Below are 24591 nucleotides of genomic sequence, written 5' to 3' on the forward strand. Positions count from 1 at the left end.
TTGCTGCAAGTATTGTTTATTAATCTATCTATTTGCATATGAGCAATAAGTTTTCTTTTTTTTTTTTTTTTTTTTTTTTGCAATAAGTTTTCATTGGAGAAATTTTGAAATTTTAGGATTATAGTTAACCTTAAATAGAGAAACCACTCCTTTTAGAATAGTCCGTAGTACTCTATGTTTTGAGAGGGGATAATAATGAAAACCATTAATAGCTAATGAGTTGACGGGATAGTGTATTCGATTAGTGAACAGTTCTGTTGATGTTTGTGTTTTCTTGTTTTCCTGTCTTTTCCCTTCGACTTCTGATTATATTTTCCAGAAATGTCTGCCCATTTCATTATGGCTGAGTTTTTGAGTTAATCTTAATTGATTTTGCATTTTATGTCTTATTTTGTATACTTGGTGTCATGTTGGTGTTCTCAGGATCTTTAATCCCAGAAATGTCAGAAGGGAAATTTTAAGGTTAGAAAGGACTTCGGAAGTTTAAATTTGGCAGCACTCTGAACATTTATTTCTCTTTCTCTGTTAAAAAAAAGTTAGAGTAGGACTTTGATATTTGGTTGTAGGGTAAAAGCCTCTATAGCCTAGTTCAAAAGTTGAGTGCCTTTTAGGGCTATGGAACGCTGGAAATTCAGGAACAAAAGGCAATTTTGGTTTCTGCTTTCATAAGGCTGTCCTTGAACAAAATCTTCATTTTTTTAAACAAGTACCAATCTCTAAGCGGTGGATGGGTGAGGCTCTTCATGGAGGCTCCTTTGTCCTCCCTCCAGGCAAGGCTGGTTAGTTCTGATAGTTGCTGCTGCCAATGCTGGAGAAAGACTCTTCTTTGGTGTTCCTTTTATCTTTTGCTTTCTCTAGTTGATCACACTGAATTGCCTTCTCACCAGAATCTAGGCCACTAGGGGAAGGTGCGGCTGTGCAAGGGGAGCACTCCTCCCCTTTGTGGGTGCCATTTCCTAGAGCTCCTGGAGTGATTTCTTCTGTTGCAGCAGCTGTGTAGATCATTTTTGTTTTATCTGGAAAGTTGAAAAAGGGTCAAGGGTGGGAAGGAGAGCAACCATTGTTAATGCAAAGCTTGTTCAGTTGAAGACCGCACATCCTATGTGTTGTGTTCTTTGGGGTTTTCCCCATATGTTTACCACCTATCCTCCCATGACTTAGACTCTGTAGAAGAGCTGTGTTTTCCCTTCAAGATCCTTAATGGTAATACTACTAATAAATATTTATCACTTTTTCTCCCAACTTGGTACGGGCAAGTGCGGTGGGAGAGTTTTATATTTTCAGCAGGGTTGACTTGCATTCAGGAGGATAAAGCTTTAGGGGGTCTCCTAAGTGGAGTTTCCATGACCCCCCTTTGGTTACCCCTTTTCCTGCCTGTGTGGGAGGGTGGTGAGTTGTAATAACAGTAGTCAGGGTTCTTCACCTATTTTGTCCCCATTTTTGTAGAAGGGTACAGAGCTCAGAAACAAAAGCGAGTCTTCACCCTGAGCACAGCTGCATTAGCTCTGAAGAAGGGCTTCTGAGGTGCATTACGTAGCCTTGCAAACTTGGGAACCTGGTTGGTTGGTTTAGAAACTTGCACCTCTCCTATTTTGTGAGATGGAGACTTCAGACTTCATGAGCAACAAATTTGAGTTGCTCTCAGGTAAGCATCAGACTAGATTCTTTGCCACAACTCCACTGTAGGTTTGTTTTTTAAGATTCATTTATTTTAGAGCATGTGCTCAAGCGCAGAGGGAGGAGAGAGAATCTCAAGCAGACTCTCCACTGAGCAGAGAGCTGGACCTGGGCTCAATCTCATGACCTTGAAATTATGACTTGAGCCGAAGTCAAAAGAGTTGGGATACTTAACCAACTGAGCCACCCAGGCACCCCTGCACTGCGCTTATAAAGTTCTGAAGTGTGGTCAGCTACTTTCTGGTTTCTTTTTGGCTGCTTGGTAAGATTATATCCTGTTAATTGTAAATCTGCATTTGCTACCATGAGATAATTCCCCCAGGGGAGGTTGTCTCCTGGGTTCTGAATTAATCCTCAGGGTCTAGAAAACATCTTGAAGAAGCCCTCGAGTTCATGGGAAATAAGATCCTCTTGAAGGATTTGAGTGGTTAAGAATATACTGATGTTTAGAATTCTAAAATAGTGATACCTTACCATTTTTCCTGATTTTAAAAAATGACATTTGCAGTTAGAGGAAGGGATTATACTAGATTATTGTGATAGTTACTGTTTATAATAAGCTTATATATTTCATTTTTTTTCTGTGTAACCAGAGTTGGAGTCTTTTTTTTTTTTTCTCTCTCTCTCCTTCTTCTGGAATATTAGGTTGCATTGCTTTATTATACTTTCTTTGGAGTACCCAGTGGTCCTGGAGTCTAACCTGGTTCTAGGACAAGAGTACCTAATCCTAAAAAGATTTTCCAAATTGTGAATAGGGGCCCTTTCAAACAACTACTACCTCACAGCTATATATAATATCCAAGGTAATTTTCTGCCCTATTTCTTCATTTTGAGTCTTCCTGGTCTTCCCAGTTAAAGTCAAAATTGCCTTATTCCCATGGAGGGCAAAGTCCACAGTTCATTCTTCTGGCTAAAAGACCTAGCCCTTGCTCTTGGAAGTCCTTTCCTATTTTTTGGTGCTACCTTGTTCCTAGTGACTTGATAAGAGTTGAAGCCCCATCCACAAGGTCCCTGCCAGAGATTTGTTGGCTGGCAAGGATCAGGTCCAATTATGGGAGAACTCGAGAGTGATTCAGTACTCACCCTTGGAAGGCTTGATTTTCTCATAGCACCGAAAGATGGAGATCAGGAAAACCCCTTCCCCAAGCTGGAAAATCATGTAGAGGAGAGGGAAGAAGAAAAGTGGTCCAATGACTTCAGGGGGGAATGTCACATTGAGAATGGTGGAACAAAGCTGAACATTTTGGCATCCGGTTTCCATACTGACAGTGCGGCTGCACCTGTATAGGTTAAAGCACAAAAACCCCAATCCTTTACTCTCTCAGAAGGGACATGAGGGTGCATATTCACTTGCCCATCTCTCTCTCTCTCTCTCTCTCCCACCCTCCCCCCTCCCCCAAATCACCTAAGACCCATTGAATGAAGGTAGAAGGGAAATTTTTTATGAGAGCTTTTGAGTAGTTTAGAGATTTACCATTTGTCTACTTCTGTAGGATTACCAAATTAAAATTTGGACAAATGTCTGGCTGATGAGGGATGAAAGGACGTTGGTGTGAGCCAGTACAATTCATTGGCTTGTTAAGTTTACATACGGGTTTGTTGCAGTAGGAACATAAAGTAGAAGATTGAAATGCCTGAAGACCTTGTCCTGTTCCCTGGTTTCTGATTTAAACATCTTTAATTCCAAAACCATAATGATTAAGAAACTTGAGGGACACCTGAGAGGCTCAAGTTGGTTGAGCGTCCAGCTCTAGGTTAGGGCTCAGGGTCATAATGTCAGGGTTGTGAGATCAAGCCCCACATTGGGCTTTGTTCAGCAGGGAGTCTGCTTGAGATCCTCTCCTGCACCTAACCCTTAACGCTGACTCTCAAATGAAAAAAAAAATTTGATTCAGTCTCCTTGGAAACATAAAAGCTCTTGGTTTTGCTCTCTTGTACACTAAAGAAATGGGATGTTTAAATTGAATGAATATTCGTTGAGTTATGGTAGTGTTTTCAGATAGTTACTAAAAATTCTGATACCTGTCTCAGCACATTTATTATGGGGGAACTACTCTGAGGGCCCTTGATTATATAGCTGTTTATTTGTCATTGAAGATTGACATCTTGTGGTCATTGACAGCCTTTACTCTGCAACCATGTGCTACATCCTGTAGTACTTTGTACTTTATTAGTGTGGTTCTAAAAATGGATAACTTTTTAAGACGTATTTTTTAAAGCAGTTCAGCTTGGTTGGAGTAGTAGGATGCTACTGATGTTTAAGAATCCATAAGAATTTGTCTATGGCTGAAAAGAGGCAAAGTTCCTGAAATGCACTGCACTAGGTAGACTGTGTCTGATTATCCCACAACAGACTGTCAGGATGACTATTCCTGAAAAGAGCCCTGAGTTTGTGAATTGGATTAAACTACAGAGGCCCACAGCCACTTTGACTCTTGGTGCCACTTAGCAGAGCTGTCACTTAGTGGTGTCCACATCAAGACTAATGCCTAGGCAGGCGAGGAGGAAGAATGGGAAAGGAAGATGATCAAGAGCACTCAATTACGATGATATTGGGCTACTCCAGTGTCTATTAGCTACCAGATTCAAGCAGGCGGTGGGATTTAGGCTCAGGAGGGGGCACTTTGTCATGAGCTGTTCCTTTTTGGGTTGTTAGATGCCTTTGTTCCTAAACCATTTAGGAACTTCAGTGTTTCTCACAGTCCAGAGTTCCTTATTCAGTTGATTGATTTATACATGTTGCCAAGAAAATGTCTCCCCCCGGGTTTTGGATCTTAGTCTTTTCTTGAGAGACCAGGACAAGAATGACGCCATTGGGCATTGAGATATAACATATCACCTACCGTCCGTCGAGGCGGAAGAGAGCAGAGAGGATGTAGCCCAGCAGGAAGCCGATGAAAGGCATTAGAGAGGAGGTGGCCAGCAAGTGTGGTGTCATGACAAACCTGATACTCTTGCCCACGTTGATGACAGACAGTGCTGTTATGGCCACACTTAACAAAAGCATGATGATCATCCCTCCCTGTAAATGAGAACAGGAAGAAAAGGTGATTAGAAGAGTGGTGGGGGATAGGGAGTAGCAGAGTCTGAGGAAGTATGAATGGGTATCAAAGGTGGAAAATACTTTTTTTTAAAGTTTTTTTTTTTTTTTTGGAAAATACTTTCATGAAAAATTGGCGTTTGAAGAAGGGAGTGCAATATCTTCCCTTTTTTTTTTTTTTTTTTTTTTGGTACTCTTAATGGGTAGCTAGGAAGCTTGGATGACAGAGACCTAACATTTTTGTTACTGTTGACTGTTAGAATAAGAGACCTAGATACTTACCAGCAAAATGAGTTTATTTGGATATAGAGGAAGTGCAATTTGGGACAAGCGAGCTATGGTGAACCATAGGCAAGTCCTGAGAACACAGGATTGGGCTTTTAGAGAGGAAAAGCTGGGAGAGGCTGTTTCGCAGAGTCGTCATTGGCTGGGCTGTTGCTGGGCAAGGAGTTCTTGGGGGGGGGGTATGTAAAGTAAGCTTTCTGTTGGGTAATGCAAGTTATGCTTTTGGCCACTGGTAGTGCAGGAGAACTTTCCCTTTGGGGCTTCTGGACTCCCATGTTAAATGAGGTTTATTCTTTATTTTCTCATTCGATCAAAGTCTGTAGTCAAAAACATTGCTGATCAAGAGATTTTTTTATATTTAGTGATTGTATCTGCTAAAGTAGCTTTGTCCTCTGGTGCCAGGAAGCACTTCTCTGGTTTTTGTGTCCCGTGTTGGAAAGTACGTAGGTTGGAAACTGTTGAGGCCACATTTGAGTAACAAGGAAGGGTATGAGGGAGAACTCAAAGGCATTTCCCATCTGAGGTCTTTATTTTGACAAGATTGTAGGGTTGGAGATCATCCTGAAGTCTTTGAGCTAACATATCTCCTTGTTGGTGTGTTACTTCTGTAGAGATTTGACAGGCAGTAAGTACAAAGTTTAAAAATGATTATATAGGGAATCCCTGGGTGGCGCAGCGGTTTAGTGCCTGCCTTTGGCCCAGGGCGCAATCCTGGAAACCCGGGATCGAATCCCACGTCGGGCTCCCGGTGCATGGAGCCTGCTTCTCCCTCTGCCTATGTCTCTGCCTCTCTCTCTCTCTCTCTCTCTCTCTCTCTGTGGCTATCATAAATAAATTAAAAACTATTTTTAAAAAATGATTACATAGCAGAATAATGAGGTTTGTATATTTAATAGTCCTAAACTAGGATCCCAAACCTGCAGGCATCCAGCTAAGAGGTCAAAGGACTGATGGTTACAGTTGGAGAAAGGTTGAAACAAGGTATGGGAACACCTGGCTATAACAGCTTAACCTGATAGGTCTTGTAATTATAATTTGGGATAAAAGAGAAATTGGTTGGTAGTAAGGGACCTCTAACCTCATGAACAGATTGCAGTGTCTGGTTCCAGATGTGACAGTTTCCCCCCTTTTGCCATAGATTGGGCCAAGAAAGGGAGGAAGAAATAAGATTAAGCAACATTGAGAAAAAGGAATATAGGCCTAATGTAGTCATCTTGGGAAAGCTGTATCCAAGTGTCATCCGTTTAAATTCCTGAAAATTAAATTATTTTTAGATCACAAGTTGATGTACAGGTCCAGTCAGGGTTTGCTGCTTTTTTTTAGATGATATAAAATTCTATTCCTAAGTTTGGTGGCACAACAGTTTAACAGGACCGAACAGGGCATTTTCAACAGGGTTGAAGAGAATCAATCTTGAGTGGTCTTCTAGTAAATGTAATCTCTGGACTGCAGGTGTGATGGTTAAAGTCTCCCATCTCTTGGGAGCACACTGTGGAAAGATTACTCTTTTAAAGCATGGTTAACAGACTAATTTAGAAGGAATTTTTTTTTTTTTTTTTTTTAATTTAGAAGGATTAATGGCAGTATCCCTGGGTGGCGCAGCAGTTTAGTGCCTGCCTTTGGCCCGGGGCGTGATCCTGGAGACCCGGGATCGAATCCCACGTCGTGCTCCCGGTGCTTGGAGCCTGCTTCTCCCTCTGCCTATGTCTCTGCTTCTCTCTCTCTGTGTGACTATCATAAATAAATAAAAAAAAATTAAAAAAAAAGAGATGTATATTTAAAAAAAAATAGAAGGATTAATGGCAGTGCCTTTGGCCATGGTATTTGAAGGGTCTCTACGGATTTTGCCAGTTGAGTCTAAATGATGCTGTTAGTGTGTTCAATTAGCCTGGAAGATTGAGGGTGGTAAGCACAGTGAAAGTATTATAGAAGCCAAACAGCACAGACTTGTCAAAGCCCTGAACTAGTTGAGTGAATATCCTAGTCACTGAAGTTGAAAGGGAGTTGATGGATGACCTTTTCTAGTAGAATTTAGCCGTAGAAGTAGTAGCCTATCTACACTGGGAGAGCTTCAGCACAGTGAAGAAACCTGTGAACCATTAGTAAGACGTATTTATATCCAAGAGATTGGAGGAAGCAACATGAAATCTGTTTATCAAACCTCAGAGTCTGTTAGGCGGTTTGAAGTGTTGGGGAACAGCATGGACAGGTTTTCTTGAATTGTATTTTGAGCAGGGGGGGGGGCAAGGAAGATAGGCACCCTTTAGGATCTTGTTAGTATTTTACCACCAGTATTGGTTCATGAAGGCTTTATAGATTCAGTAGTGGGAACCTTGAGTCTCTGGCAGGACTAGGTTATTTGGCTCAAGCCAGAGTTTATTTTTTACTTTATTTTATTTTTTTATTAATATTTTTTTTCAATTTTTATTTATTTATGATAGTCACAGAGAGAGAGAGAGGCAGAGACACAGGCCGAGGGAGAAGCAGGCTCCATGCACCGGGAGCCCGATGTGGGATTCGATCCCAGGTCTCCAGGATCGCGCCCTGGGCCAAAGGCAGGCGCCAAACCGCTGCGCCACCCAGGGAGCCCAGAGTTTATTTTTTTAATTGAGCCAACAGTAGATTTCTAATACTGTATTTCCTTTTCTAGGGCCAGTTGTTGAGCATCTCTAGTCAGTTTTTCTAGATTATCATTTGGGGGAACATCATTTTGGACCGTGACAGGTTTGGTTGGTGATTGGTTCCTTTGAGAACAGCATTCTTTGCAGAAATATCAGCAAGGTGGTTTCCTTTAGATTCCAGGGAATCAGGTTTGGAATTCCCAGGGACCTTGATAATGGCCAAGTGGCTGGCGAGAGTATGGCATCTAATAATTCTGGGCATAAAGGCCGTTTTTAATTTTGTCCCCTCCAGAACTGAGGAAGCCTTGCTGGTTCCATAGCATTCCAAAGCCACGAGCTTCTCAAAAGGCATATCTACTCAGGTGAGTGGTGGTCCCTTCAGGGCTTCCCAACTATGTTTTGAATGAGATTTACTGTCTTTTCACATAATTAAGCACAGCTTCTGGTTGACACCTCTGGATTGCAGATAGTTCAGTGAATGCTGTGACTCTGAAGGAATGAGACTATTCAGTCCTTCCACAGTTTTTAATTATAAATTAAAGGTTTTCTTACAAAGTCACTATCTCTGGAGCCTGTATACACATACCTACCATACTACCATCGCTCCAAATATTTTGGAACTGAGAAATTACTCTTGGAACCTGTCGTGCTCGCCTCAGATACCTCCATTATGAGAAAGGACTGCATGCATTTTAGGGTTAATTTGATCTTTGGAAGTGCCAAGAGTCCTTTGATGTGAAGCTGGTAAAGGTGGGGATCAAGCCAGGTAATGTGATTTTAGACCTAAATGATTTATAACCCTTAAAGGGGCAGCTACTTTTTTGAGTGACCTGAAGGCTGGATAATGAAGTTACCAAGTTTGTGAAATGTTCTGGGTAAAATAAGACAACATCTGAAACAAAGCCAGGTCTACCCTGCCCCAGATAAGTGCTATGAAAGCAATATTTATTAGAAACAAAGGTATATGTTTGTTTACCTTAGGATTTGCTTTATTTTACAATTTTTTGACTTTATAGTTGGCTCTTACATACCATTTTATTTTTTTAAGGATTTCATTTGAGAGAGCATGAGGTGGAGGGGGAAGGAGCAGAAGGAGAGGGAGAAGCAAACTTACAACTGAGCAGGGACCCTGGGGTCATGGACTGAGCCAAAGTCAGATGCTTAACTGATAGAGCGCCCCTTGATTTGACCATTTAAACGTCTTGCCTGTACCAACTGATGTCATGAACTGATTTCACGTACCTCTTAGTGCCCAGAATTATTAGATGCCATACTCTCGCCAGGATGGAAAGGACTTTCACAGACCTCCTTGATAACCACACATTTCAAATTGTATTAGAAGACTTACCTGATGAACTGCCCTGTTTGCATTTGGATTTCTCCTCTTGGATTTTTCCTCTACTCAATGACCAAATAGGTTCTGTTCTCATTAAAATGTATGTGTCATTGGTTTACAGAAATTCTCCATGAACCTAGAAATCCTCTTCTCTGTGGCATCCACTTTCATTCCCTCACTCTTGTTCATTCTCTGGGGTTGTAGAGTGGTTTTGAGCACAGACATTGGTGTGACTCCAGTGTGAAAGCTGGCTCTGCTAGTCCCTAGGAGAGTCAGCTTTGCTCACTCAAGGTTTCTGAGAGGTGGACAGCACAGCACCTGGCATGTAAAAACCACTCACTGAATCGTAGCTCCTCTTACTACTCATTGGTAAAGGAGAGGAATTTAACGTTCCAAAGCTTCCTGTCCTGCCATTTGTCCACAACCTCTTGCTGAGGTAAGACGCCATCGGTAGCTGCTTCTCTGTAGGTCATCATGTTCTTTGTACCTCCTGACTTCACTGAAGCTGTGATGAGTGTCCATTCATGGTCAATCTATCAGCGTGCCAGTGACCCAGGAGGTGAACTCTGGCTCGCTCTTCCCACAAAGGTAGCCTATACGGGTTGTGACCAAATTAAGATGCTCTCATTTAGGGAGTTGGTGGAATACAGAAAAGGAAGGAGTAAAAGAAAAAAAAGTAGCGGCAAATGTTAAAAGACCACCGGCAGCGTTGGCCCATGAGCTGGCTCACATCATGAGGCGGGGGTGGGGGGGGGGGGGGGGGGGTGGGAGTTCACCAGTGGCAGCAGGTAGAGAGAAAGCATGGGAGTGGCTGAGTCACTGTAACAGCAGGACCCTCATTTAAGGGTGGTGGATGACTTGTGGGAAAAGTGGACCATGTCAGGCTGAGGTTCATCAACCCGACCACACAGATTTGAATAATACACCTTTGCATGGGTAAGCTAAAGTATTCGAATTGCCATTCCAAATAGAGCACCCTTGAAATTGTGTCTTGGCTTACTTAAATGTGACTGCCCACAAGATAATGCAAGTGAGCAGAGTTTGAACAGATACCTTCTGCCCGAGCCAGTTATCAGGAGTCGGGTATATGGATTTGAAAGTCTCTAGAAGGATTAAGTGTGAAAAGAAGCAGGGACGAGTGTTAGCTCATTTTTCAGCTTACGATTTACTGTATCTTATGCAAGAGGGAGACTTCATTTGACTCCATTTCTGCTGTTGAGTGAAGGACATGGCGGTGCAACAGCAACAGGAGAGTGATCAATAATCCTGGGTCTGCCAAGTAAGTTCCCTGGGCCTCCGTTATTCTATCTATAAAATTGGAATAAGGCAGGAGACCGAACTGTATCCTGAAAGCCTTTCCAGGTTTCAGATCCGAGATTGATGCTGCATCCTCAAAGACTTTTAAAGTTATTCTGAGTTTAAAAGACCTCCAGGGATACCTGGGTGGCTCAGAGGTTGAAGCACCTGCCTTCGGGCCCTGGGCATGACCCTGGAGTCCCGGGATTGAGTCCCAGATCAGGCTCCCTGCATGGACCCTGCTTCTCCCTCTGCCTCTATCTCTGCCTCTGTGTGTGTGTGTGTGTGTGTGTGTGTGTGTGTGTGTGTGTGAGATGAACAAATAAAATCTTAAAATACATTTTTACATTAGTTGTGACTAGCAGTACGGTCCTTGACTTTCTCACCTATAAAGTGGGGAAGAGTAGAGTTGCATTAAATGATAATCAGGGATCAGTTCACATTAAAAAAAAATTATTTTTCTACTTTCACAAACATTTCTGGGCTTTCTTCCCCTACTCATGTGGGGAGTGTCCCATGTGGAGAGAAGGACACGTACAAAGAGAAAGCTGGGCCTGGGGAGGGTGGGGATAGCAAATCAAGAATGGCCTGGAAAGCCACATTAGGGAGTTTATAAAATTTATCTTGGAGAGCATAAGGAACCAATGAGGTATTTACGGTGGAGAGTCACGGTAAGAGTTTGTACTTTCCAATCTCCATCCTCAGGTTAAAACTGGCTCAGGGAGCCTTCAGGTTAGAAGGCTGTTTCAGTTGGCTTGTGAGAAGCTAGTGGTCTGAGTGATAGTACTGCTTGCTCTCCGAGATGGGGAGGAATGGATGGATCCAAGTGACACAAGGCAGAACAATTAATTCCCAATTAAGTGAGGGAACATTGAGAACCACTTACTGGTTTTGTGGCTCAGACAGGCACTTGGGATGCCATTCCTTGAGATAATCACATGAGGAGCGGGCTTGGAGAGGAGATGGTTTGAAGACATGGCCCTGAATTTTAAATGCCTAAGGCATATTGTAGATTTGGCAGTTAAGTGGATTCTGGAGTCAGGGGAGAGTTGAGGGCTGAAGGTGGAAGTCATCAGCTTCTAGATGGTCATTGATACGGACCAGATGATCTGGTGGGGAGACCCTGAGCTTAGGGTAATTTGGCAAAAGCAGAAAGCTTCGGCTAAAGACAAGTAACTTTTACCAGAGAAACTCACTAGGGAGTCCAAAAAGAGGTGCCAGAGAGGTGATAGGAAAGCAGGAGAGCCTAGTTACCAAAGCTGAGGAATGAGGCTGCTGAGAAGGAAGCAGTGGTTGGCTCTACCAAAGGAGGCCAAAGAGTTAAGGATAAATTAAGAAATGTCTGTTGGGTTCGCAAAAGAATAGGTCATCATCATGCTGAGTGGCTAGAAACCAGGGAGGAATTCAAGTAGCTGAGACTAATTGTGGAGGGCCTGTCACTTGTGAGAGCAGCCCTGGTTGGTATGGTGCCAGTCAATGGAAGGTGTGCGGGGCGGGCGGTGGGGTGGGGTGGGGTGGGCAGGTGCAGGGAAGAAAGGGAAGTATTGGAGCCCAGTAGGGATTTTGTTTTAAAGACAGGTGAACCTGTATTGATACTGATTGTGAGAAACCAGCTGATAGACTTTAGAGATGAGAGCAGAGGTGGGGGAGGCTGTGGGGCTTGGGGGTCATAATAAAAGATCTCTGAGAAGCAAGAGTGGAGAGAATGGATGATGCCATCTAGAGCTGAGGTGAGGTGATCGAACATGGACAGTAGGGGGGATGATTTTTCCAGATCTTCCAGCAGGGTGGGAAGGGTTGCTGTGGCCACTGTTATTAGGACTGGGCCAGGGCAATGGCAAATCTATCTTGTATGAGGATGGTAGTGTGAGAATTGAAAAGTCCTGACAACCTGACTTGCAACTTCTTTATGCTAGGCCCAAAGCTGCTGCCAAGTCTTGGGCTTTCAAGCAGCATGCTCTACAGGGAGGACGCTGTGGCCCAGGACAGAAATCTGAGGCAGGGAAAAAAACAAAAACAGGCTCTTAGGGTGTCAGAAGGCAGAGTCCTTCCTGAGGTGGAGCATGGAGCCCAGGCCTTGGGGGATGAGCAGTGAGCTGAGGAGGAGAAGACCAACAGAGACTGAGCTCCAGGGTCTCAAAAGTAGGTAGAGGTATCACTGAGGCACTCCCAAGAGTCCCATGATTTTTCTGAGGGCAAGGCAGTGGCATGATGTCCTGTGTGTGACAGTGCTCATCCAAACCCCCTGGGGCCCTACTCCCTTCTTCCCATCCGACACCTGAAATGCCGGGAGTGCATATACTACCTCTCCCTGTTCTCTTGTCCTTTAGCTTGTAAAGTTGGCCGTTTGCCCTCATCCCCCCTGAGTTCCTCTCTTCAGGCGTCTCCCCAGGCTGACCTAAGTCCTACCCTTTCTCCATGGTCTTCTCAAGCCTCTCCCTGCCAGGAAGCTATCCTGAACCCCTGCCCCTCCCTAAACCCATCTTGTATTCAGCCAGTACCTAGTTGTACACTGTATTTGATCTTCTCGTGTGTTACTTCATTTTCTGCTAATATCAGACTTGGTGACATGAAACCTCAGAGTGTAGCATAAAACCTAGCATCTAGTAGATATATAATACAAGTTTTTTTATTATAAAGTAATGATTATATAATTGCATGTGCCATTTTATTTTTTGCTCCTAACTTTACAGCAGTATTCTAGTGTACATTACAACCCCATGAGGTAGGTGTACCAATTGTAGACCCTTTTGTTTTTCCAACAAGGAAGGAAACTGACAACAGAAAAAGCCCAATGATTCTCCTCCCCAAGCAATACGCTGAGATGATGGTGGTGGTCTTGCTCCCTGCACAGGTCCCCAGGTTCTTACCTTTTTGATATAGCGTACATACTGTGGCCGTTTGGCTTTGAGGAAGATCCCAATGGTGCAGGGAATGAGAACCAGGACTAGTGATGACACAATGCCTTTGTAGGGTACCTTGTCCTTCAGATCCCCATCATAAATCCCATTGGAGTAGATATACAGGAGGAGGGGCATCATGCCCAGGGCAAAGAAGGTGGAGCAGGTGGTCATCACGATGCTGGGATGGAGAAGCAGGGAGAATACAGAGAGCCCATTAATAGACTATTCTGTTTGAGTACCTGTTATATTCCAGGCACTGTGCTAAGCATTTTACATTACATTAATTTCTTTTTTCCAGTAGGCTTAAGAGATACAGGTTGATATTCTCATGTTCTTTATGGTAAATAGAATGAGTCCCAGAGCCTGAAAAATATATCTTCTCAGCTCTAATTTGTATCTTAATTGCACTATTATCATTTCCATTTGGAATCCAATACATGTTAGCCCCAGAACCTACAGGGAGGGGCCTTCCAGAAAGGCCAACTGAAAGAATGAAGCTGCTAGGGAACATTGGTGGATTTGTGGATATTCATGTGACAATATATGGCTCTGGCTTCCATTCTTGTGGGAGGGTTGGCCATGAGGGGTTGATAAGACCCCAGGAAAGCCCCACCAAGTGTGTGTGTGTCTCCTCCCCACAGCTCTATCTACACTTCTTTGTTTCCATAGAGGTGAAATAATAACTTCAGTGAACATCAAACATGGCCTAGGTCAAAGGATCCAAAGTCGCCATCAAGGACAGCAACAGGTAGAGGTATCACTAGGAATAAGTAGATGTCAGAAGTGAGAGACCCTCAAAGAATACTGTGAGCTAAATAATGGGAAAATCCTTTTTCCATGAATATCTAAAACACCTAAGCACGTATTTGAGCTTGTAGGAAAGTTCAGGAGGTTTCCAAGTACCAGCAACAGGATGCAAAGGAGTTGGTTGGTGAGCTAATGCAAAGCTGCCATGTGTGGAGTGGGTAGGGGCTGGAGCGTTAGTCATGGTAATCTGGAGGCTTAAGTTTTCATGCCAAAGGGAAGGACCAAAACTGAAGTCTATGCTAATGAGGAGAGTGGAAATCAAGAAATGAATAATAAATATTGGAAAAGTTAAGTAACCGTGTCAAATACAAAATCATAATGGAAAAATATTTGGGACAGAGTAATCAACACATTTTAAAACACCTGGGAGATGACCTTGGATTACACAAGTTTCTTAGAAATGACATCTAGAGGGATGCCTGGGTGGCTTGTGAGCGTCTGCCTTTGGCTCGGGTCATGATCCTAGGGTCTGGGGATTGAGTTGCACATCAGGCTCCCTGCAAGGAGCCGCCGCCTTCTGTGTTTCTGCCTCTGTGTGTCATGAATAAATCTTTTTTTTTTTTTTTAAATGACAGCTAGAGCGCGCACACACACACCCAATGACTTTATCAGTTAAAAACATTTATGGGATCCCTGGGTGGCGCAGCGGTTTGGCGCCTGCCTTTGGCCCAGGGCGCGATCCTGGAGACCCGGGATCGAATCCCACATCGGGCATCCCGGTGCATGGAGCCTGCTTATCCCTCTGCCTATGTCTCTGCCTCTCTCTCTCTCTATCATAAATAAATGAAAATTGAAAAAAAAAAACCTTAAAAAAAAAAACAAACATTTGTGCTTCAAAGGACACTATCCAAAAAGATACACCAGTGGCCAATAAGCGTAGAAAAAGATGCTTGACTCCGTAGTCATTAGAGAAATGCAAATCAAAACTATAATGAAATCCCCATAATCACTAGTATGGCTACAATAAAAGTGATGGGTAGTAAGTCTTGGAGACAATGCGGAGAAATTGGAATTTTCTTGTGTCGATGGGACAGTGACCATACCACCCAGCAGTTCTACTAGATACACAGTCAAGAGAAGTGAACGCCTATATTGACACAAAAACTTGTATACTAATGTTCATAGCAGCATTATTTGTGATAGCCAATATGTGGAAATCAATAAAGATACCGACTGATGCATGGATAAGCAAAATACGGTGTGTCTCTACAACCGAATATTCAGCCACAATTAACAGTGTGTTAAGTATTGGCACATTACCACATGGACGAACCTTGAAAATGATATGCTATATGAAAGAAGGAGAAACATGAAAGCCCACACATTGTATGATTCCACTTACATAAAATTTATAGAGACATGAAATAGATTAGTGGTTGCCAGGGGCTCGGGTGAGAGGAATGTGTAGTGACTAACTGGTTTCTTTTTGGAAAGCTTAAAATGTTCTGGAATTAGCTAGTGGTGATAGTTCTACAACCTTGTGAATGTACTGAGAACTATTGAATGATACACTTTCAAAGGGTGAACTTTATGGTATGAATTATGTTAATAGAAAGCCTGGAGAGCAGCTAAAATATTACTCAGAAAATTAAATAATACTAAAAAAGATATTTTATTTATTTGAAATAGAGCATAAACAGTGTGGTGGGGTAAAAGCAGAAGGCGAAGCAGGCTTCCTGCTGAGTAGGAAGCCAGATGAGGGACTCCATCCCAGGACCCAAAGATCATAAACTAAGCTGAAGACAGATGCTCAGCCAACTGTGCCACACAAATGCCCCAAGGTAGCCTTAAACTTCTATAGGAAAAGCAGAAGACTAGAAATGAGCTAAGTATCTTACTCAGAAAATTAGAAACAAAGTAAACTCCAAGAATATAGAGGAAAGAAAATATTTGAGACAATGTATTTTTTAAAAATATGTAAATTCAGAGGATGGGGCACCTGGGTGGCTCAATTGATTAAGCGTCTGCCTTGACTCAGGTCATGATACCAGGGTCCTGCGATGGAGCCCCACATCAGGCTCCTTGCTCAGCGGGGAGCCTGCTTCTCCCTCTTCCCCCTGCTCATGCACTCTCTCAAATAAAATCTTAAAAAAACATAAAACGTCATTTATTAAAAATAAATTTATTTTAAATAAACCAAGACCAGTTCCATTGCCAAGTCCAAGCAAAGACACCGCTGGCCTGACTAACCAAAGAAAAAGAAGGCACAAATTGATTTTATCAGGAATGAAAAAGGGAATGTAATTATAGACACATTCAAGATTTTAGAGAGTTCTAGAAGAAACCGAGGCCAGTTTTATACTTTCCTATTTCAACTTGGATTACATGGACAATTTCCTGGGAAAAAATGATCTATAGAAGCTAACTCAAAATGAAGCTGAAAACCCGAATCAACTTAGTATCATGAAGTAGTGAAAACCTATCCTCCAAAGCCCACACAATATAGTTTTACAGCAGAGTTTGATTAGACATTCAAAGTACAGATAATCTCAATATTATACAGAGAATACAAAAAGGGAAAACCCGTCCTGATTTATTGTATGTGAATATTGTAATTTTAGAATCAAAGCTGCAAAAGAACAATATGAGGAAGGAAAGCTGGAGGCCTTTCTCACCCATGAACAAAGAAGAGAAAATCATAAATAAAATGTTATCAAATCTAGCAATTCCTTTACAAAATACAAAGAATAAGATGAGTTTATCCCAGCAATGTAATAGTGGGTTAACATTAGGTAATATACTGACATACATCACTGTATTATCACATTAAAGAAAAATGGTATGATTGGTTCATAGCTAAGAAAGTTGTCATTCAACGAAATTCCGTGTTCACGCATTAAAAAATAAGCACGTTAGCAATAATGGAATTCCTTAACCTGAAAAGGGTATTAAAAGTCTATAGCAAACAACAAACTTTATGGTGAGAAACTAGAAAGTTTCCTTTAAAAATAAAGCAAGGATACCTGTTATCATCACCTCTATTGTAAATCATACTATATGTCTTTGCTAGCAGAGCAAAACAAGAAATAGAAACTGTATAGGGATGGGGAAAAAACCTAAATTTTCTAAACGTGCCAGGGACACCTGGGTGGCTCAGTGGTTGAGTGCCTGCCTTCAGCCCAGGGCGGGATCCTGGAGTCCCAGGATCCAGTTCTACATCGGCTCCCTGCATGGAGCCTGCTTCTCCCTCTGCCTCGTGTCTCTGCCTCTCTCAATCCGTGTGTCTCATGAATAAATAAAATCTTTAAAAAATATATTTTATTTATTTTTTCATGAGAGACACACACACACACAAAGAGGCAGAGACACAGGCAGAGGGAGAAGCAGGCTCCATGCAGGGACCCCGACGTGGGACTCGATCCCCTGTCTCCAGGACCACGCTCTGGGCTGAAGGTGGTGCTAAACCACCGAGCCACCCGGGCTGCCCAAATAAAATCTTAAAAAAGAAAAAAAGAATCCATAAGCTTTTGAATACATCAGCAATATGAAAAAGTCCATTGTGTCCTAGCAAACTGGGAAAAATAATTAGGACATGTATTTCTTTTTCGCCACCCCATCCCACCACATGCTAGGACATGGAGTTTTTAAAAAGATACCATTTAGCAGATGTAACTACACGGACTATGGTGAGCATTTTGTATATAATTGTTGAATCACTATTCTGTACACCTAAAACTAATATTGTGTGTCAACTATCTATACTGCAATTTAAAAAAAGGAAATGCCATTTATAATATTCACAAAATCTATGGAGTATTTAGAAATCTAAATACCATGCAGGGGGATCCCCGGGTGACTCAGCGGTTTAGCGCCTGCCTTTGGCCCAGGGCATGATCCTGGAGTCCCAGGATCAAGTCCCGCGTCGGGCTTTTCGCATGGAGCCTGCTTCTCCCTCCTCCTGTGTCTCTGCAACACCCCCCCCCCATGAATAAAAATAAATAAATAAAAATTATAAAAACATTAAAAATATCATGCAGGATCTTTTTTAAAAAGATTTTATTTATGAAAGACACAGAGGCAGAGACATAGGCAGAGGGAGAAGCAGGCTCCCTTAGAGAGCCCAATGTGGGACTCGATCCTGGGATCATGCCCTGAGCCAAAGGCAGACGTTCAACCGCTGAGCCACCCAGGCATCCCCCATGCAGGATCTTTATAGAAGAAATTATAAAATTCATAGAAAGGTATAAAGTCCCATCCCCCCCCCAAAAGAAAAGCTACACGATTTTCATGGATGGGAAGATACAATATTCTAAAAATTTAAAATTTTAATCTATTAATCAAAATTCCAGAAATATTTTTTGTTGACTGGAAACAATCTCCAGAATCAAATGAATAATAAGGGTGAAGAATAGCTAACATAATTTTCTGTTCTTTCTTCGGGAAGGAGAGGGGGGGAGAGGGAAGGGGCCGGATAGGAGCAGGAAGGAAAAGGCAGGAAGGAAGAAGGGATAAGGAACTTAAGTAGGAGTCCTTCCTCACTTCCCTCACGTCATCATTCCTTCTCCGGTCATTCATTTTTTCTTCTTCCTTCCTTCCTTCCTTCTTCTTTTTCTTCTTTCTCTTTCCTTAAGATTTTAATGTATTCGAGAAGCAGAGAGAGTGCAGGGAGGAGCAGAGAGAGGAACAAGCAGGCTCCACATTCGATGAGGGGCTCCATGCCAAGACCCTGAGATCATGACCTGAGTCAAAACGAAGAGTTGGATTGTTTAACTGACTGGGTCATTCAGGCGCCCCATAGCTAGCATAATTTTCAAGAAGAACCGGGTGTGAGGACTTACCTTTCAGATATTAAGACTTAGAAAGTCATTGTAATCAAGAAAACGTGGTACTGGCTCAAGGTAGCCACACAGACCAATAGAAGAGAGATCCCAGACACAAACCCATGCATATTGGTGAATTTTATCTATGTGAGAGATGGCATTACAAATTACTGGAGAAAAATTCACTCCATCGTACTGGGAATTCTCTCTATTCATTCGAAAAATATAAAATTAGATCACACTCTACAAAAAAGTCCTAGGCTGATTGAAAATCTCCATGTGAAAAGCATAATTTTAAAGTTTTTCAAAGAAAATGTAGAGGAATATCTTCATGGCCTTAAGCATAGTAAATTATTTCTTTTTATTTTTTTTTAATTTTTATTTATTTATGATAGTCACAGAGGGAGAGAGAGAGAGAGGCAGAGACATAGGCAGAGGGAGAAGCAGGCTCCATGCACCGGGAGCCCGACGTGGGATTCGATCTCGGGTCTCCAGGATCGCGCCCCGGGTCAAAGGCAGGCGCCAAACCGCTGCGCCACCCAGGGATCCCGATTTCTTTTTTTAAAAAAAGATTTTATTTATTCATGAGAGACACAGAGAGAGGCAGAAACAGGCAGAGGGAGAAGTAGGCTCCCTGTCAGGGGAGACCGATGTGGGACTCAATCCCAGGATCCTGGGATCATGACCTGAGCCAAAGGCAGACGCTCATCCACTGAGCCACCCAGATACTCCCAAGCATAGTTAATGATTTCTTTATGGAACTCCCCCCAAAACACAAACTGTCAAGGAAAAATAGTTGTAAATTTGACTTAATTAAAGTAAGCACTCTGTATCATAAGACATCATCAGCAGAATATAAAGACGAGCCCCAAACTGTGAGTAGACCCTTGCAATCCACAAAAACAACAAATAACTACAAATCATTGAGAAAGGACATAACAGTCCAGTAGAAAAATAGGCAAAGGACCTATTTCTAGAAGGGGACCAATGGTGAATTGGTCAAATGGCCCTTAAACATAAAAGGTGCTAACCCTCCCTCAAAACCACGTTTAAAACTGCTATGACCCATTTCCCTCTCACCAGATAGCGCAAATTAAAAGTCTGGCAATTCCGAGTACAGAGGAAGACAAGGAGAAAGGAGGATCTTCCTACGCTGCTTAGGAAAATGTCAAGTGGCACAAGTACTCTAGAGATTGTTTGTAGATGCGGGAGCCTCACGATCTAGTAGCCCTGCTCTGCTTGCACGCGCTCTCACCCAGGACGCCAGGGGCACAGGTACCACACCGCTCCCAGCAGCAGCAGCACGTGAAATCCACCGTGTCTGCCAGCAGAACAGATCCGTTCAAGCCGACTACACTGCAGTTCAAACGCGCTGAGGTAGCTGTTTTACTCAGGTGCCTCTCTCTCAAAAAAGCAAGCTGTCGGGGGATCCCTGGGTGGCTCAGCGGTTTGGCGCCCTCCTTCGGCCCAGGGTGTGATCCTGGAGATCCAGGATCAAGTCCCATATCGGGCTCCCTGCATGGAGCCTGCTTCTCCCTTTGCCTGGGTCTCTGCCTCTCTCTGTGTGTCTCTCATGAATAAATCAATAAAATCTTAAAAAAAAAAAAAACAAAAAAACAAGTTGTCCAGGGATCTGGGCAGGATGGTACTGTTTGTGTAAAACTTAACAACAGGCAAGTACAACGGTGTATCTTGCTTATGGATATTTACAAGTAGGTAGTCACAGGTGTAAAAGGGTCTGCTCCCTTGGGATGGGTAGAAGGGCACCAGAAGGGGGGCCAGTGGGAACAGTGCTAGCTATTGATCTCTTCTTGTGAGAAAAGCCACACACAACTTGTGTGCTTGTTTTGATGTCCTTGAGCAGAGGAGTCATGATTGCTTTGGCGTGGTGTGTCAGACATTCTGGAATTTTCTCCGGGATGTGGTGTGCCTAGTGAACTCAGGGAGGTGAAAACCATGCTCCAAGACCTCTAGGTCCTTCCTCCATGTGCAAGTGCTGGGCGCACCTCCCAACCTGCTGGTGTCTATGACTTGTGATCCTTGCTTTCTCCCGAGGGACAGGGAGGAGAGGTGACCCGCCCAGATGGAAGCTCTGAGGCCGGAGCCTGTTCCGTAGGGACAGCGTGGACCTGACCGCGTCTCGGGGGCCGGAGGGCCGGAGGGAAGGGAGCACGTGTGGGTTTTCAGTTCTCCTTCCCGCTAAGAGCACTGCACATGCCCTGCTTGTGGGCGTCCGTACAGCCTGTTGGAGGGACAGGTTTTGAGCCCTTGTCAGTGAAGGCGCTGGGGGCTGGAGCTGAGCAGGGGGGACCTGACAGTGTCGGGTGAAGTGTGAGGCTCCCGGAATGGCTTCCTTGTCATCGTGGCGGGGCCTGCGGGCTGGGCGTGCAGGGCAGTGCAGGCCGTCCGAGGGGCCGTCCGAGGGCCTCGTTGCCCTCCGTCTCGGAAGAGCAGGCTCGCTTCAACCTTGAGGGCATCTCCCCTTGCCGGGGGGGTCACCTGCATTCTTGGGCGCTTGCGTGTGGTGGCACCCTTGAGGAAGGGACTGTCATGCCTGCTCCCCCCGGGGGCCCAGTCTCCAGGAACGTGGCCTCTGGCCTGGGATGGTGGCGGCCCCGGACTCACCCCGCTGTGAGAGGGAGTAAGGGCAGGAGAGAGCCCGGGACGGCCTCCACACACGACTTGCCCACAAACTCTGGGGGCCTCTGGCGAGTCATGTGTAAAGTGGAATCGGGGTCTTACGACCGCCCCCCCAACTCTAAACGGGCCGTAGTCTAGTGTTGTGGTTAGAGAGGTCTCCACCTGGTATGCCCCTGGGCTACAGCTGGCCCTGCACAGACACCGTTTGGCTCGCAGTGTTCTGAAAAACTTTTAATGAGTTGCCAATATTGAAAAATTTAGAGATTTCATGTAAAAAGGGAGATTGTACTTTCTCTTGAAAAACAGGGAACTGGAGCAGTGGTGGCTCCCTGCTCGCACGGAACACCGATGGCAGATACGGTGGCATCTGGCCTGCTCAGGAGGCCCGTGCCTCACAGCCGGCAGGCCACCTCCAGCCACTTTGTTCGTTTATATTCGTGCCTGGCCCTGAAGATACTGGAGGGAAAGGACAGGCTTTGGAACCTCCCAGATTCTCAGACAAATGTATTAGCCTCTCTGTGGCTCAGTTTCCTCATCTCTGAAATGGGACTACGTATAGCACCTCCTCCCCGGATGCTGCATGAGGGTTTCCTGTGAAGTGCTTGGCACGGGGCCTGGCTGATTTTTTATTATCGGTATCATTTCCTTATAATACGTGGAAGGAGTTGTCCCACATGAACTGCAGTCGTAAGTTAGTCTGGCAGCCCGTGACGTGAAGCATGCAGTCTGGCGTGCTCGGCTGCTGGGGTCTGAGGCATGGTTTAACATGCATGGAGGTTTGTGGGAAGGGGCCTTATGGCAGACAAGGGGAGGGTGTCGCAGCATTATCTTCCAGGTCTTGGAAGAAGTGAGGGGCCCCAGGGGCCCAGACAAGGAGGCTGAGCAGGAGAGCATGAGGGCTCATGTTCCTGAGTCCCTACAGGCTGGGCCGGTGGGGTCCTGGAACCTCACAGGAGCAGGCACGCTAGAGAAGCCTCACTGGCACCCCCTGGCCGACGAGGCTGGGACATCTGGTCACTTAGGCTTCACAAACTCCCTGTTGTCCTCTACATTGTCCTTGCTCTGATGCTTCTCCAGATTCACAGAGCCCTGGGAATACCCCACCCCTGACCTCTGACTTCCCGCACTCCTTCTACACCAGAATTAAGGTACAGTCTGAGTTTCTTGGGACATGGAGGCTGCAAAGAGCCTCGTCCACAGGGCAGATTGAAGACCAAGCGCTTGCTTGGCAGCAGGAGGATTTGGATCTGAGAGGGGGAAGGGTTTCCTCACAGGTAGTTGAACATTGAACATGTTCCCGTGGAAGACTGGACAAGACAAACCCCCTCTTTTTTTTATTATTGTTTTTTTAAAACCCCCTCTTTGTGCCCGTCTTGCCATCACCTAGCACAGCGAGGGCTGAGTCACATGGGTAGAGAGTCCAGAGCTCGGAATGTGGGTCCCAGTAAAGACCAACTCACTCTTGTTTTTTCATTTGAAGATCGATGGTGGGCAGCCCCGGGGGCGCAGCGGTTTAGCGCTGCTTTCAGCCCAGGGTGTGATCCTGGAGACCCAGGATCGAGCCCCATGTCAGGATCCCTGCATGGAGCCTGCTTCTCCCTCTGCCTGTGTCTCTGCCTCTCTCTTTCTCTCTCTCTCTGTGTATCTCTCATGAATAAATAAATAAATCTTAAAAAAATAAATAAATAAAGATCGATGGCTTTACTCCTCATCACCAGCAGGGGGTTCCTTACCTGGGTGGTTTGCTTTAGTAAAGTTTGGCAGGGTGCTGACCAGCAGAGCAGCTGGACTGTCGGAACCCCCTGGCCTGCCCGGCATAGAATAGGGTCTCCACTGGGGTCTGGACCTCAGAGGGGGCAGGCTGGAGACTGAGGCTCACATGGAGGCAGGAGCTTCGACTGGTGGTTTTCCCTCAGCCAGCAATGGGCTGCTGCTGGGGCTGCAGCAGGTCTGAAATGGCCTCACTCTGACAGAAGTTCCAGATCAGAGTTCTCCCTGTTTGGAAGGACAGGCCCTTGCTGATGTCTGCTGTTGCGCTTCGGGGGAGGGGATCTATCTGCTGGTTTTCCCCCTACCAGTTTGGCTGAGGTGCATGAAGCCCCCCATGGCCCGGGCCAGCGCTGGGAAGCTCTAGGATCTTTCTGGTTGTGTCTTTGCTTGGATATGTTCCTGTGTCTGATGGGCCCACAGGGGTGGGGGGGGCTGAGGGGGGACAAGTTAAGAGAAGCCACTCTAACCTGAGTAGCTGGAAGGATCTTTGAAAGGTCTTGCCTGTTCTCCAGGATTGGAAGGGCTCTTTGGTTCTGAGCCACCCTGGTCTCCCTGGAGAAGTTGGAACCCATGTGCACTCCCTTTCAGATCTCTGGCCTCAAAGTAGACAACCGGCCCACCATGGGAAGTGCGCAGAGCTCCCCAGAGGCCTCTCGGGTGTGAACCAATACTCCTTCACGTCAGTTCTCGTGGCCCCTCTGAGACACTTCTGGAAGTCTCAGGAGGCCCCCGGACCAGCTGGGCCCCTTTGACTTGGTACTTAAGCCAAGGTGTACCCCAGCTCCTGGCTCCAGCCCAGCATAAGCTGTTGATAGCACTGCCCGCCACCGTCCCCCTGCCCTGGGATCCACCTGCCCCCCACTCACTCCCTAGCCTGGCTTTAGCCCAGCTCTTCCCCTAGACTGTGGCATATCTAGTGCAGCTCCCATCCGCATGTGGCTTCCTCCTCACCTCCAGTCCTACCTGAGGTTCATGTCCCCCTTCATGGCCAGACTGAAGACATTGGACAGGGTCCCCCCGGGCGAGCAGCCGCAGACAAGGATGGCCAGCGCCTCGATGTTGTTGAGCCTGAACACCTTGCCCAGCGTGAAGGCAGTGAGAGGCATGATGCCATACTGTGCAATCAGAGCGATGACCAGCCCCTTAGGCTTCCAGAAGTGAGCCTTGATCTTGCTGAATTCCATGGTGCAACCCAGCGAGAGCATGATAATGAGCAGCAGGAACACTAGGATGATGCTCAGGGCCTTGTCGGTGGGGCGCTTGCCGAAGTTGGGTGGGAGGGTGAAGTTGAGCGGGGCCGTGATGTTGGGGGCGTCCATCCTCTTGTCTGGCAGTGGAAGGTGGGGGACCCAGCGCTCCCCTTGTTCGCCGTGGACTCCCTTCCCTACCCAGTCTTTGCTGGGTGCCTTCTCCAGTCCCGTCCCCGGGCAGCAAGCTTCAGGACAAAATGTGGCTC

General features: G+C 45.1%; 1 protein-coding gene across 1 annotated transcript; it reads right to left on the reverse strand.

Moving 5' to 3' along the window:
• Positions 1-482: 482 nt before the first annotated feature.
• On the reverse strand, positions 483-24591 carry SLC10A1 (solute carrier family 10 member 1). Its single transcript, XM_038545078.1, has 5 exons — positions 24099-24591; positions 13126-13336; positions 4521-4699; positions 2761-2957; positions 483-1016 (listed from the first exon to the last, which is right to left on the reverse strand). Exons 1-5 carry the CDS (start codon positions 24452-24454, stop codon positions 781-783), a joined length of 1179 nt encoding a protein of 392 aa, XP_038401006.1. The 5' UTR covers positions 24455-24591; the 3' UTR covers positions 483-780.

The sequence above is a fragment of the Canis lupus genome, chromosome 8, assembly GCF_011100685.1.
Source record: "Canis lupus familiaris isolate Mischka breed German Shepherd chromosome 8, alternate assembly UU_Cfam_GSD_1.0, whole genome shotgun sequence".
Taxonomy (NCBI): Eukaryota; Metazoa; Chordata; class Mammalia; order Carnivora; family Canidae; genus Canis; species Canis lupus.

Coding starts and splice junctions, on each gene's coding strand:
- SLC10A1 (XM_038545078.1), bottom strand. CDS start 24,454: ATGGACGCCCCCAACATCACGGCCCCGCTCAACTTCACCCTCCCACCC. Junction 13,337..24,098: donor AAGGGGGACATGAACCTCAG/GTAGGACTGGAG, acceptor TCTCCATCCCAG/CATCGTGATGACCACCTGCT. Junction 4,700..13,125: donor ATGTACGCTATATCAAAAAG/GTAAGAACCTGG, acceptor TCTCATTTACAG/GGAGGGATGATCATCATGCT.